Here is a 16,174-nt window from a genome sequence, read left to right as displayed (position 1 = left end):
GTACTTCATTCCCATAGATCGTATATTATCCATCCCCTAAAACCTAGTTCATATTTTCCCATACAAAATGCAGTAATTTATAATCATTTGAAGGAAAAATAACTCCGTACATGTACTGCACATTGGAAAAGACCACAGTTGACAACCAAGACGGTTGATGGCCCGAAGAGGCTGGGGAGAGAGAGAGAGAGAGAGATACAGAGATAAAGAGAGAGAAGAAAATAAATATGGCAACGCCGACCTATCACCAACAGTGATTTTGAACAGACCGAAAGCGACCAGGTGATGCTGAAACGTCGGCAATTGGAATTTGATCCTTCACTCGATTATTTGACGGATTTTGTTTTATCAGTGTAACAGAACGGCTAATTGAAGTTCATATAAATTTTGTTACTCTATTCTAAGAGAAATTGTATCCTTCAAATGTCATGTTCAATTTCATTTTGTTTATGTAATTGATTAAATTATATTTTACATACGTGGGATCGTGTTCTTCTATTTTATATCTCTGCTCCGATCTATGTTATTACAGCCATTCATTTCATACTTTATTTTATTGTTCACTGGATAACACCGTGGACGATCATCTCCTAGACAACGATAACCCAAAACCATAAGGTGTGGTAGATTTCACATCATCCCACTTCTGAAATAATCCTAATGTATCCTTAAAAAGGCAGAAAACTGTATGCAAAAAATAAAAAGTACTTTTGCATTCCCCTCCATTTGCTGCCCATATACCACGTGTTTTATTGTGAAAAATGTAAGCTATCCATTCCTTTTTCTGACCATATGCCTCATGTTATATTTTGAAAAATATAAGCTATCCCCTCCCTCGTCTGCAATATGCCCTATGTTATACAGTGAAAAATATAAGTGGTTGCATTTTAATAGTTCCGATGCCCTAATTAAATCCATAGATAGTGTTATTTTTGTACACCAAATACAATTACAAAACGTACCAATTCTTAACACAAATGCCTTACACCATTTATTTACCTACTCTATCGTGCTAATAAAATCGTACACATACTCATATCTAGTGCACATCCCTTCCTGATATTTTGGAAATACAGTCGATACGGTTTTGCTCAAACTCAACCACACTACAAAAACATTGCTTAAACCTTAAATGGAGATGAAAATGCAATAATTGTGGTATAAAAATAATAACAACAAAAAAAAAGAACTTGGTGTTCTTCTAACAACATAAATAACGCTTTGATAAACTGAGCAGTTTTCAGAGCGTTCTACATCTTAATTGCATAGGTTCATATCAGAACACCACTTACACAGTCTGTTGTCAGTATTATTCAAGTTTTATTTCAAGCTGCGCCTGCTATCGCAAGCCACAATCTTGAGAAAGTGTCAAGAAGGCCAGTTTACCCAGCCAGGATGCTAATGAGAATTTAAATTACAGCCACTCTTGCTACTCTTGAGCAGCCGGTGTGACGTTCGTGTCGGTCTCCTCCTTTTTTGAGCCAGGAGCTGTTTCATCTGCTCGACAAGCGTTTTACCACTGGAAAGTTTTCTCTGGGTATTTAATTTTGGTAACTTGTGTCACTTTTTGAAATTGTCGTTCTGACCACTCTGTCGGTTGTGCTGTTAAATCCATCGCTTGCTCTTGAGCAAGTGTTTATGCATCCATCATGAACTGTACATTTAATTTAATGTTGCTTCCCCCATATCGACATATCTGTAGGTAATCATGCAACTAACTTTGGTTACTCCGTGTCCTTGAGGTACTCAAGAAACAGCTCAATATCTTTGAGTTTCTTCCATCCACTTGTGTCTCAGACACCTCATAGGGATATATCTGGTTTTGAACGTCCTAGATCGTCACCAACACCTTGTTGATAAGGAACTTATATGAACTGTGCATATCGCGCGCAAATTCAGTACTCCTTATCGCATGATCAAAGAAACAAAACTATCGTCTTCATGTTGTTGCTTTTTTTGTCGACTTGTTCAGTTTGATATTCCAAATATGATCACTTTTGTTCAGCACCATCTTGCGATGGCGTATCACTTACTGGTAAAGGGGAGTTACTTTTCCCATGTACTGCAGACTGATCATGCGTGCGATTTCCGAGTGTGTGGCAAACTTCAGGAAGATGACAGTGATGGTGTAGTTCGTCTCATTATTCGTGCCATGGATTCCCTGCCGTCGTCGTTTTAAGCGTCAGTTCAGAGAAGGGGCGGATTGAAAGGACGAACTGGTAGTATGGCAGTGATGGCTGAAGAGCTTAAAGTGGTTCGCAGACGAGGCAGTGACAGACGTATCAGGTTCGGTATATTTGACAGCATTACCAGCATGGATACGTATGGCGGCAGAATTGGTGTTCTGATAGACTGCAATGGCGTGTTGCTTTCAGAGTCGGCTGCAACAAAATTTTGTTGCTATTTCCCAGCGCCAATGCGAAAATCCATCTCAGTTAGAATCACATAAACGCCAAAACCTCAGGGCGTAGTCAATCTAGTACATATTGATACTTCTTTGTCGACTTCAGAAGACCTTCTTCATGTGAAGCCATATCTTAGACGTTTACGAGATACAGTTTGATGATGGTCTTCAAAGACTGGCCCTACTCCTATTCTCGAGGCTTTGGTTTGATTTTGCGCACCAAGGAGTGAAAATGCATATGCCAGAAAGAACTTTTTGCGATGCTCTGCACCAGGTTGTGTAAAAAGTTGCGGACAGCACAGGTTGACTTAACAGTTGTTGTTGTTGTAAATTTAACGCCATTTTTCAGCACAAGATAGGCTGTACACGGCGGCCAGTATAAATGGTGAAGGAAGAACCCGGGAAACCCCCAGAAAGAACCACCGACCCACGTGAAGCCACTGGCAAGCTTTCTCGCATACCCACATTGGCCGAATCCGAGACTCGAACCCACTCATACAGAGGACTTAACAGTTCGTACACACTTATCGGTTATGTCGCAAATTTTATTTGAAGCTAAACTACCTATAGTACAAAAACGTTGCGGTTGAGAGACAGCGGATGCTTGCCCTATCAGCATCACTGTAGTGAAAGATAGCACGGTTATATATTTCACAAGAGGTGTGTATGTTGATGACCATGTTTTACGCTCTTCAAATGGAGTACTTGACGCACGTGCGTATTTCATTTGCCCAACAATTCTGGTTCTTTTTTACTCTCTTCTCTGGATCATAATTGTGAGCTCTCTCTCTCTCTCTTTTTCATCATCATCATCGGCGTCGTCGTCGTTGTCGTCTAATTTTTGCCGTTAAGGTGGCGGCTGTGCACTTTGCAAATATTTCCACTTGTTTGCAATTGTCACTTCGCAATGTATTGAATTCAATTAAAACACGTTATTCGGTACAATTTTGGATTATTCACTGAGTTGGCAAACGTTACCGATTCTGATTGGCCGACACTAGCTTTAGACGCTATATATTTTGTCATCATCAGTAATGAGACCAGTGCAACAGGCTAGCTCCACATCCACGAAAATTGTTTTGATTATAATTACACTAATTTATTTGATGAGTTATTTAAAATATGTCCATTTATGCCGCAAACATTTAATTATACCTTGGTAATTACAGCATTCTAGTAGATACTGATCTGACACAATAAACAAGCCAACTAACCGACGCATGACCAATTTTTAAGTTGTTAATTGTTATGATAGGTGACCGGCGGTAATTTTCACTGCTCTAAAAGATTAGTGATTGCTTGGTTTTACTGACAAAATCATTAACCGCGGAATAGCTTTAATTTTGAGCCCTATATGCTGTGGTATAAGTACTGTTCAAATAATCTAGGAGTGTTTCAGTATGAAGATGTTTCTAGACGACATATCTGAAAACTTAGTTATGACAAGTTTGCCGGATACGAGTATGTATTTATCCTTTTTGCCTTGTTTTTTTTTCTTCTTCCTGTTTTTGTGTTTGTTATTATGCAACAGTTTCTAGTTTTCGCGTCAATAATAATGTCGTCTGCAAAAACATTCTATTCAGGAAAACTTAACCTGATATTTGACAAGAACGAATCTGAAAATGTGCTAAAACCATGCATAAAACTCAGCTGATGGTTGGGTTTATTCCCAGAATCCAGTCTTAAACAAATAACATGATTTTACAACCTACTTTAATTTCAGTGTTTCATCTTTAGGTACTAGTTCATAGATTGGGACGAAATTGTTTGCCCCCTGCTATTAAACCCCATTCTTTCTGCCGTCGACCGCTCCGGTGGCGTAGTGGTTAGAGCATCCGCTCGGATGCGGCAGGTAGTGGGTTCGATCCCCGGCCGAGTCATACCAAAGACTTACAAAATTGGTACTAACAGCTGCATCGTTTGGCGCCAAGCATTAAGAGGTTAGTGTTAGGACTGGTCGGCCTGGTGTCAGGATAATGTGACTGGGTAGGACATCATGCTACATGTCTTCGGCATGAGGCCCTATTGATAGACATCACTATAAACTGTCACACTGCAGACATCATAGCGATATGACTGAAAAAATTGTTAAAGCTACGTTAAAAATGCAAATCACACACACACACACACACACACACACACACACACACTGCCGTTCCTCTTCAGGTCATGCTCAATGGCCAAAATAGATGAACAGATAATGCGTGTATCATTTATTCACACTATTACAGCAGAGGAAATTTTGGAAATAGGGAATAGCATTTTGTTCACACAGTGATGAGGTGATCATATAGGTGTTATTAAATCAAAACATGAATCCCTCTTCTGTCTGAAGGAAATTTCCAGGAATTCAAACTGCGATCTTTAAAGCGTGTTTTGAATGCAGTGTGTTGAAACCATCTGTTATTCTTCAGCAGTGACAATATTTCAATTTATCTGCTGTTATGGACATACTGAATCTTAAATTGGGCACCATCTTCTTTCAGGACTGCCGAGGTATCATAACAAGTCTTCTGGTGGAAACCTCATGTTGATATGACTTTCCGTTTTGGAAGAGCAACCATAATACAATTTTCAAAACAATCTGCCTTGGTGACCATATTCAGTGTTAGAATGGCATCTTCCTAGTATCATCTAGACGTCATAATACGTCTTTTGGTGAAACCAGTCTTGATATAATCAGCCATCTAGAAGAAGAAGCGATAAGAACATTTCCAAGATGGCCAAGATGGCCATTGTGCAGTTATATTAGACGTCGGATCGGTACTATTTTCGTTTACGACCAACTAAACAACATAAGAAATCTTTCAGGGAAATACCATCCTTATATGATCATTCTTTCAGGAGAAATAGTTATATCAAGTTTTCAAGATGGAAACTGCTGCATGCGTATTGAATGTTTAAATGGAACCATTAGGACCCATTCAGAAGGAGTAGGGATGATATGTTCAAGATAGCCACTGTTGTTGCCGTAATGGACATCGGATGGACGCCATTTTCATTTTGGAAAGACAACACATCTTAAGAAGTATTTTGGTGGACACCCAATGGCACTATTTTATTTTATTGAAGAAAACTAGGGATGAAACGATTTTCAAGACAGGCATTGTGGCTGCGATGTTGGATATCCGATTGGCACCAAGTAGTAATAAAAGAATTTCAAGATGGCCACTCTGGCGGGCATACATGATATCAGATCAGCACCATTTTCATTTAGGACCAATTAGGCAGCATGAGAAGTCTTTGTAGTGAAAACTCCATGTTGATATTTACCATACATTCCAGAGAAATTGCAATAACAAGATTTCCATGATGGTCAAAAAGACCATGGGATGATTGTGTATGCAAAGTTTCATGGCAATCATACAAGTAGTTTAGGAGTAGCGATACCAAACTTGTGTTAACAGATGGTCTATGACCAGCATAGTTAAGAAGATAAATATTCAATTTTCATATTTTAATCTCCTTCACGATGCTTTGTCCCTGCACTAGAGTCATATGCTTTGTGTATGATCAAACTGCAACAACGTATTTGAAATGAGAATAAACGGTTGGATCATGTCTTGATAGAGTCTTGTGCTAGTATTAAATGGACTTGATTTATGGCTAAAGATATCATTTTATTTTAATGTACTGAACAGAAGCAATGATAAATATCTGTAAAGAACATTCAAGCGTCCACACAACTGTGCCCATATATATATATATATATATATATATATATATATATATATATATATATATATATATATATATCTGTGTGTGTGTGTGTGTGTGATAATGAGGTAATCTGTCTGAAACTTAAAAATCAGGTTTTTATTATGGTCTTTATGCGCATATGTCCGTTACACTGAGGTGATCTCTAAGACAGTTCTGATGTAAAATTATGTATGTCCACCAATTCCAATAACCTTTCAGTGTTTGCTGCCAAATTAATTCTGCAACAATTTACGTGCAGTCCTGGATGAGTCCAAGTCCCTTACAAATCTGTCTCACGGACAATGAAAACCCCTCGAACCTTTCCTACAATAAAGTCATTGAGAAAAGTACATATCTGAAAAGTTACTTCTCAGTAATATCAAAGGTTTAGAAATAAATTTCGTGCCAAATTTATTTCAACCTTCCTATTAATTTAAGAACCATTCCATTATTTTTTACATACGACGATGAGAGTTATCAACATGTTGTCTTCTCTGCTAAATTTTGGGCCATTTATTTTTCAGGTATACAATGCTATACTTTATATCAGATTTAAGTACGCAAGAACTTGTCTCAGACATATTCATAAAAAAAATTAGCTGAATCATTTTGGGATGGCTGAAACTTTAATAAAGTTTTATGTAGGAACAATGGTCGTCGCGTTCGGTTACACTCTCACGTGATTACGAAAGATCTATACCAAGCGCAAGCCAAGCAGAAGTGCTACCTAAGCCGCCATTGCATACACATTGACTTGTCTACCAAACGATGTCAAGGTCATAAAACACGCCATCATAGCGTTTCATTACTCGACTGCGATGACTTATTCTTGGTCAAATGAAGACCTGTTTTTTTTTCTCCACAAACATGAACTCAATAGAGAACTTTCTTTTACTTAACTTGTGTAAATAATTACGTAAAGCTATCATGTTTTTGACATGGCTCTGTTTTGCAAAGCGAACTTGAACGTTGACAGAGTTTTACGCCATTTTCTAGCGACCTCCACAATTTTACGCTGTATCACTACGTTTCATTTGGATCACCTCAACTCTCTTTGCAAGACAAAATATGTCTCATTATGGAGGCCCTCTTCTGGCATTTTAAACTTCTAAGAGAGTGGCGGGTGTAAGGTGAAGTTATTTACCCTTGCAACATGCACAGTGGAGAGAATGTGGGTATACCTCTATTTTACTTTCATGTACTGTGGTTAACATTTCTTTGGATATTGTACTTGCGGAAATTGTACATGATCTAAGCATACAGCGAACTAAACTGACTACTAACTTGTGCTGAAAAATAGCCTGAATTATTCTAAAAATACACTATATTTAGCAGTTATCAAAATAGGGAAAATTTTGCCTGCAAGACAATTCATGTACCAGCTTCTTATATTGAATTGCTGAATATATAAAATGTAATAAAAGTTATCGGCTCTTTTTTTAGCAAATACCTCTGAAGAGGAGAAAATGATCAAGCAAAGCTAGCAGTTTTTTGAAAGATGCACATCTGAAGTAACGCCAAGCTGTAAACTCTATAACTCTTATTACACTCATCAATTATACACCAAAATAAAGGGTATTACAGTTCTTTAAACAATATCCAATATATGCAAGGTCTTTTTTTTTAAATAGCCAGTATAACTAGTGAGGAAAATCAGGGAAATGCTTTTCCTTTTAAAAACATCTAACCCCTATGCAAAATACGAAACTGCAGAAAGCTACCTCAGATGTTGGTCAGCGTAGTAATTAACAGAAAAATCACATTTTGTACGTCGGAATTTTCCTCGGAAAAAAGGAATCCGCAATCTATTTAGACCACCTCGGCTATTTTACGATTTGATTGACCAAGAAGTTGCCACTGAAAAAATGGTTTGATGCGTTCATAACTTCTCGGTCAATCTTTGTTTCATAAATAATCGCTGTGGTACGAACGGAAGCTGTCTGCATGCATTTGAGGTATGATATGTATGTATGTATGTATGTATGTATGTATGTATGTATGTATGTACGTATGTATGATTCGACATGGTAAGTGGTGAAGATAATCATCCAGGTTTGTGCATCGTCAGGTGTACAAGTTGAAGTCTACATAAATATTCTTTCCATGCGCAACTTAAAGATGCGACGAGCGCACCGTTACTGACTGAATTCCATGGATGTTTCAGTTACCATTTTCACTCGTGTATTTCAATCTTCCAATTATGAACAAAACGTGCACAGATCTGCGGTCTCACAAAACGTTGGTAGATCAGGGTCTTTGTCGTTGGCTAAAATTCATTAGTAAATGGATCGGCATAGACCCCTATCTACTGGTGCAACATGCCACGGCAGACCTGGGTGTAGGATGTTTTAAGTTTTACACGAGATAATACGGTATTTATAGAAATGCACGTTCTATGTAGCAACGTAGCCTTTTGTAACCTTATATATATATATATATATATATATATATATATATATATATATATATATATATATATATATATATATAAAGTTACTTTCTTGGAATACAGGGTTTACACTGATCGAGGGTTAAACAAAGCTACGTCAGCGGAGCTGTCTTAACGTTTTCACTTCCAGACCATATAAACCTTTATCTTTGATGACAGTAACCTTGTATTTTATTTATCTTGCATCCCTTTAATAATAATAAGAAGAAATAGACAAGGCGAGTTTCCGTTTTAACTCAGGGGTCTCGGGTAAGGAGTCGTCTAAATCGCTTCTGATCACTGACATTTAAGCTCTATCGGCTGAGTTCGAGTCTCGGGTTCGGCTAACCTGGATATATAAGAAAGCTTGCCAGCAGCTTCTAGCGGTTCGATGCTTCTTCTGTAGTGTTTTCCTGTGTTCTTCCTCCGCCAAATATATGCATAGCCTATCGTGGACTAAAAATGGCGTTAAACTGATAACAACATCAACTTCGTTTCAGCTCCAATTAGCTTTATTCCAGTCTCAGTTTGACCGTATGACGCAGTACGAATCGTACTATTAGTTTTAACCTCACCATACTGTCGTCCAGTTCAATGCACTAAATGAAATCTGGGTCAGAACAACGTACAAAATTTCTCTCAATAAAATGTCAAACAATGAATCACAAGTCGTCACAATTAAAAAGTGAGTAGAATCAATATTTTTGCAAGAAGTATCATTTAACGAAGTCGACAAATTCGAAAACAGTTTCAAGGTCAAGTAGATGGCATTCTGGTAAAGTTACAAGTTTATTTTTGCACTGACAATTACCTCTGAATAAGTACCGGAATAAGTGCATGTGGATTTTTTAATAGTGTTGCGCCCGAAAGCAAAGGCGGTGAATGAGAAGCTTGCGAGGAAAATGTAAGATATATTGTTGAACATAGGGAAATGTGGCTTTTATATGCGAAGGGAAGGGACATTTTTAACTGTGTAAATGAAACGTTAAACAATATTTTTTTTAAACTAGGTTTTCTGTTGCTTTTAGTTGGTGGACATGTAGTTTATAGCGGGATGCACTTTGCATATCCACTAATTTGCAATGTAAGTTTCTGATTGGAAATTTGGAAAGAAATGTTTTGCAGACACTTGTGTCTTCCTAAATAATTTCAGGACTGGACCAATATAGGTCACATCTATCTGCTTCGTTTCAGTATCTACTACAGAAACTTCAAAACGTTCCAGACACAGATGCTCGGATTATCTTTAGAGTAGGAAGAACTGAGCACACCTCCCTGCTCGGTAACCTCCACTAGTTACCCTTTCGATACAGAATCACACACAAAATCTGTTCACTATGCTAAATTTCGTTGACTGACTCCAGTCCAATATACCACTCTGATCTCACCCATTTCTAAACCCCATTTAAAAACTTACGCTCCTCTTCTGACACTCATATTCTCATTGTCCCCACTGTTAAACGAAGACAAACGACAACGTTTGTTTGCGTACCATGGCCGAACTACGTGGAACGAATTGCCCATTAATCTTGGACACAAGGACACTGACCTCATTCAAGAGTGATCTCGAAACTCACCAATTTCGACTAGTGGAACATACTTAAAGACTTAATAATGTTTACTTCCTTAATTATTGCCAGCATCTTTTGTTTTGTAATTCCACGGTCGTTTACTGTAATCTGTTATCTTGTGTATCTAATATTGTAAAGCGCCTAGAGCTTCTGAAGATTAGGCGCTGTACTAAGCCTACATTATATATATATATATATATATATATATATATATATATATATATATATATATATATATATATATATATATATATATATATATATATATACACACACACACACACACACACACACACACACACGCGTAATATTTATATAGGCGCGTGATAAAAGTGTCTTGTTAACCTTCCTTTGGCAAGCATTAATATATCACAAGATTGGCTACATTTGAGATACAGCCATATTGTACATGCACATTTTTATAAGAAGAATACGACTGAAAACAAATATTTGGTATTTACTTTTATATTTCAGTTTTTTGTTTACTTCAATATAGAAATATTACACAACAATAATTTAAATATATATTAACAAGTCATGAAAACTGTATGTTATTATGTCAAGAGTAAAATACTTGGTACTTCTTCGTCGACGTCTTACGCCATGTTCAAGGATGACGTCAACTATCATTTCGATACATTGCTAACGTCATTATCACTTACTGGCCAATAAAGGAAATCATAATGTGATGTACTATTTTCTGACTAGCAGACAGAAATATGTAGCCTTGGTCATCTGTCTATCTATTCGCAATTTAGTGTTAATTTTCAAACGTATATACTTATACGTTAGGTCACATAATCTGTATTTGTGCATTAAATCTTATTTGGAATGGTTCCCGTTGTACAAATATGGAATGAAAGAAAGAGATTATCACATAATTGCTGTAGTAAAGTACTGATGAACCAAATATGCAAATCAAAGGAAGAGTTTCTCCCTAATGGATTTCAAAATATGGATATGGCGCTGAAGAATAACTGTCGCAGTTCATAGATAAATTTAAATTAAAACGGTCGATCTATGGTAAAACAACGGCAGTATGTTTGAGTATCCAAGTTAACAAGAAAGCACTGACGTCATGAAATTGCGGAAATCAAAAGCAATAATCAGATGAATTATTACATCAGTCCAGCTGATATCTTGGTATCGCACACTGTAGTGTTAGCTCCTTCCAATAAATATGATAAATGCCTATTTCTGACCCGTGTTTGAGGATAACAAAATATCTCAGGAATCTAAATCCTTTTCTGATACCTTCCTTTTTTTCCCCGATAAACCACATTCACACGCTACTGTCACGTGAATACGTTTGAATAACCAGGATTCTACTAAGGTCGTATTTAGACCAATCAGAGGCACCGGTTTGCACATATCATCCGGGTCCCTCTTCATCACTTTGATTGAATACTTTACTGGATTGCATTCATACACGCCGAAAAAGCATTTATCAGTTTGACAATATCCATCTAAAATTTTTGTTGGAAAGTATCCTTTTTTCATAGTCTTCCATCGAGTTTTCATTTTACACTCCCATGCGGGATGGAACTTTTTCTTGGCAGCCCTTCGCTGTCTTGATTTTCTTTTCGAAATTGTTTCATACAATAAACTCTGGTAAAGAAAACCATCTGAATTTCCTACTGAGTCTGTATAGTCACTGGTTATAATATCTGCATTAGATGCTTCCGCGTCTCGTTTTTTTCGCATAAATTTATTTGAAGAAAGATCTACTGTTTGATCGTCTGTCGTTACATCATCTATATCTTCATCTTCACTATCATCATAATAGTCATCTATTGAATCCTCGTTATTGTTCACACCTTTCGCTCGTTTTTGTGAAACACTTAAATCAGAACTCCTTTTCCCCTGACTATCTCCATCATAAGACATCTTATTGGGATCAAATGCACTACCCATCTGCTCTCGAAGTTCGTCTGCACTTAAAGGTTGACAACCACTCGTTTCAACAATAACTTTGTCCATACTTGACCTAATCCGACTGGTAGGTTTGGCGACAGCAGATCCGGTCAGCATACTAATATAAAGAATGACGATGACTAGCTTTCTGGATTTTCTCACCTGAAACGAGAAATGACAAGAAATAATAAAAAAACGTTTGAAACGAGAAACAACGAGAAGCAATGGAAAACACTTAGAAACCACGAGAAGGAATGAGAACATACTTGAAACGAGAAAAGATGAGACAGAATGAAAGATATGTATTGTTTTGGCTGACTAACAGGTCGACGCATCCAAGAGGAATTACGATGCAAATCATTGTAAGTAATAAATGCTGAGCAGCATGTCAGGGGAGAACATATTACATCTGAGGTAATTAACTTGTGAAATCCTATATCATCCTACAACTTGGTTTATCTATCGAAAAGTGACACATCAAATGCATTCCTCTCTGTATATTTTTTTAACTACTACTATTTTCGGTTGCTTACACCGTGCGATGAGGTATTAGTCCATGCACCATGAGACGAAATAGGTTCCTGGACCATATAATTGTGACATCAAATCTTCAACTTGCTTTGAAAAGAATAGAGATGGTAGAAATTAGACCTAATGCAGTCGAATAGCCAATAGTAAAGTTATTGCTGACATAATACATCTATATTATCTTCCTCGAATCTAGCTTAATTGATAGGCTATATAGTGTCTGTCAAATTGTGTTATTTGACTTTTACTGAGAGTTGGTGTAGACGGTTCAAGTAGAAATATGCGACAGGTAATCTACGAAAAAAAAAATAACATTTACCTCTAAGGCTTAATTTCTGTCTCTTGAATTTTATTGCTATTTTGTACTGAACCACTGGCTTGTTAAAATTCAAATATGCCTTTCAATAGGTACCTGCACGCATTCAACTCAGAAGTGTTTGATCTAGAGGGCATGATGCTATCTTGAAACATCACGAATGCACAGCAAATACTTCGAAATAAGTAAATCAAAATTCATTCATGCATCTAAAAATTTTATGCACCAGGATAATGGTTCCGGGAAAGTGTAACGAGGCTTCCCTTCAAATGTTACATTAAAAGCACCATTCAATAGAAATTAGCATTGTTCTATCAATGAACAGAAGAAAGAGAGAAAAAAATAGTATCTATGTCATAAGTTCTCTCTTGTTTTGCATCAGTATGTATATATTCAAAGAGATATGCATATTTTTATGAATGTATGTAATGTAAACTGTAGAGGCGACATTCCAACACGTCTCCTTTCTAACCGTAACCCGTTTCGATGGTCTTTGCGGAGTCAGTAGCACATTGTTGGATGCAGATTATAATATCAACGAGAAAAAAATGTACTCTATGATGAATGCATTCCATTTGGTACTATTTTTATATAACTTCGGACGTAGTAGTGATTCATTTCTCAATATGATTCACGTGTCATGTGCTCAGGCGCCGTTTGTATCCAACGATTTTGGTACTATGATCAAACCATGAATCAGGTACAAACGGACCACACATTGAAGTGCTTAATAAATATGTCATAAACTGGGCTGTGAAATGCCAAATTCGTCTTTGGTCGGATGATAGTTCTTTAATATCCTCGGTTCTCACATCTCAGAAGTTGCAAATGGATTAATTTTGTCATCACACGAGTTAATGTCTATTACAGTAAGTACAGTGTCAAGGCGGAGTTTCTGTGAGGAGTGTAGCTTTGGTGCCATCGATCAAGTTAACAAGAACTGGCACCTAATTGAATCAGACGAATAACAAGCAAACAAAGGGGTTGAAAGATCATAGCCCTTATTTGATTCAGAAGCGGCCAATTATAGCATACCAAGGAACTGTCGATTTTACGTCGCCGTTCCAATCTCGGAGGAGTAATTCTTCGAACACGATTATGTGAGATGTGAGGCGCTAGACAAAAATGATATAAAGTCCGAGACACGTCTTACTCTTTTGATCTGCAATGGGTCCATGGGGATTGCCAACCGCTGAGTCATACATTCCGCAAACATTAAACTTTCATAAAATAGTGAATATTTTTATTTATTATTGTATAACTTCCAAGATTTTATGCATCTAAAACCTCTCTCAACCGACCTCATAAACCTAAATACAGTATATTTCTTTCTTTCTTCTCTAGCAACATTATGTGTTTGCGTTTTTTAAATGGCTATTGTTGATTACGATTTGTGGTGTATTTGATGAGTCTTCGCCTACATTCACGTGTGCTATGCAGATGAGTTCTTTTCGAGTGGACAGTTATACAAGACTACAAGACGATTACATACAGCAAACAACAGTATCGATAAAATTCAGTACCAAAGTGTCAGATTGATCCTATATTAGACAGATATTAGTATTTTAAAGTCACGGTCAGCCAATGGATCGTGCATCGTCAATGAAGTCTATGTTTAAAACCCCTTTCCTATAATCGCCGATCATCTGAGTCCATTAATATTGCTCTCGCTATAACGTTTAAGAGAGTCATCTTCGGTCCGAGAAGACATCACAGAATAATAAAAATTTTCAGCGCGCGATACATTTTCCTGTAAAACGCATATTTTCCTTTATTGGTGTTTTAATTGTTTTTTTTTGTGTTGTCTGTTTGTTTGTTTACACTTCAAGAAAGCTTAACAGTCTTTTAAAGATTCCGTTAGTCTAAGTAACTTTAGTATGTTCAGTAATGATGTGACTTAACGGTATATTAATGGTGAGATCTACACTAACTGGATGCTGTAATGTTAAAACTACCTAGCGCATGCGTATAAATTCAACAGGATATAAATATATTAAAGGGTACCACGGAATATTGCATAGCGTGCAAAACGAACAGTATGTAGTATATTTATTATATACTTTCAAATCCTAACTAAAAACCATGCACACAAAATCTCGTAATACGGCCGAGGAAAATCAACAGCAATATATCTCTGTCTGCTTATGTGCCATGCAAATTGCTAACTCACGCTATCTGCTGTCTGACATGCAAATTGCTAACTCACGCTATCTGCTGTCTGACATGCAAATTGCTAACTCACGCTATCTGCTGTCTGACATGCAAATTGCTAACTCACGCTATCTCCTGTCTGACATGCAAATTGCTAACTCACGCTATCTGCTGTCTGACATGCAAATTGCTAACTCACGCTATCTGCTGTCTGACATGCAAATTGCTAACTCACGCTATCTCCTGTCTGACATGCAAATTGCTAACTCACGCTATCTGCTGTCTGATATGCAAATTGCTAACTCACGCTATCTGCTGTCTGACATGCAAATTGCTAACTCACGCTATCTGCTGTCTGACATGCAAATTGCTAACTCACGCTATCTGCTGTCTGACATGCAAATTGCTAACTCACGCTATCTGCTGTCTGATATGCAAATTGCTAACTCACGCTATCTGCTGTCTGACATGCAAATTGCTAACTCACGCTATCTGCTGTCTGATATGCAAATTGCTAACTCACGCTATCTGCTGTCTGACATGCAAATTGCTAACTCACGCTATCTGCTGTCTGACATGCGAATTGCTAACTCGCGCTATCTGCTGTCTGACATGCAAATTGCTAACTCACGCTATCTGCTGTCTGACATGCAAATTGCTAACTCACGCTATCTGCTGTCTGACATGCAAATTGCTAACTCACGCTATCTGCTGTCTGACATGCAAATTGCTAACTCGCGCTATCTGCTGTCTGACATGCGAATTGCTAACTCACGATATCTGTTGTCTGACATGCAAATTGCTAACTCACGCTATCTGCTGTCTGACATGCGAATTGCTAACTCACGCTATCTGCTGTCTGACATGCAAATTGCTAACTCACGCTATCTGCTGTCTGACATGCAAATTGCTAACTCGCGCTATCTGCTGTCTGACATGCGAATTGCTAACTCACGATATCTGTTGTCTGACATGCAAATTGCTAACTCACGCTATCTGCTGTTTGACATGCGAATTGCTAACTCACGCTATCTGCTGTCTGACATGCAAATTGCTAACTCACGCTATCTGCTGTCTGACATGCAAATTGCTAACTCACGCTATCTGCTGTCTGACATGCAAATTGCTAACTCACGCTATCTGCTGTCTGACATGCAAATTGC

At 37.5% G+C, this 16,174-nt stretch overlaps 1 protein-coding gene across 5 annotated transcripts in view; it reads right to left on the bottom strand.

Annotated features, from left to right (window-relative positions):
• Positions 1-10,551: 10,551 nt before the first annotated feature.
• The window catches only part of LOC149806681 (uncharacterized), a 237,866-nt gene continuing 232,243 nt past the window's right edge, over positions 10,552-16,174 (bottom strand). For all 5 annotated transcript variants that reach the window (XM_089956447.1, XM_089956437.1, XM_089956461.1 and 2 more), the window contains one exon: positions 10,552-12,178. In XM_089956447.1, coding sequence (XP_089812573.1) covers positions 11,330-12,178 — 849 coding nt within the window. In that variant the 3' untranslated portion in view covers positions 10,552-11,329. The remainder of the gene's footprint in view (positions 12,179-16,174) is intronic.

Source organism: Sinohyriopsis cumingii, chromosome 1, assembly GCF_028554795.1.
Source record: "Sinohyriopsis cumingii isolate HCF-2022 chromosome 1, ASM2855479v2, whole genome shotgun sequence".
Taxonomy (NCBI): Eukaryota; Metazoa; Mollusca; class Bivalvia; order Unionida; family Unionidae; genus Sinohyriopsis; species Sinohyriopsis cumingii.
This window is presented reverse-complemented; position numbering and strand designations above follow the sequence as displayed.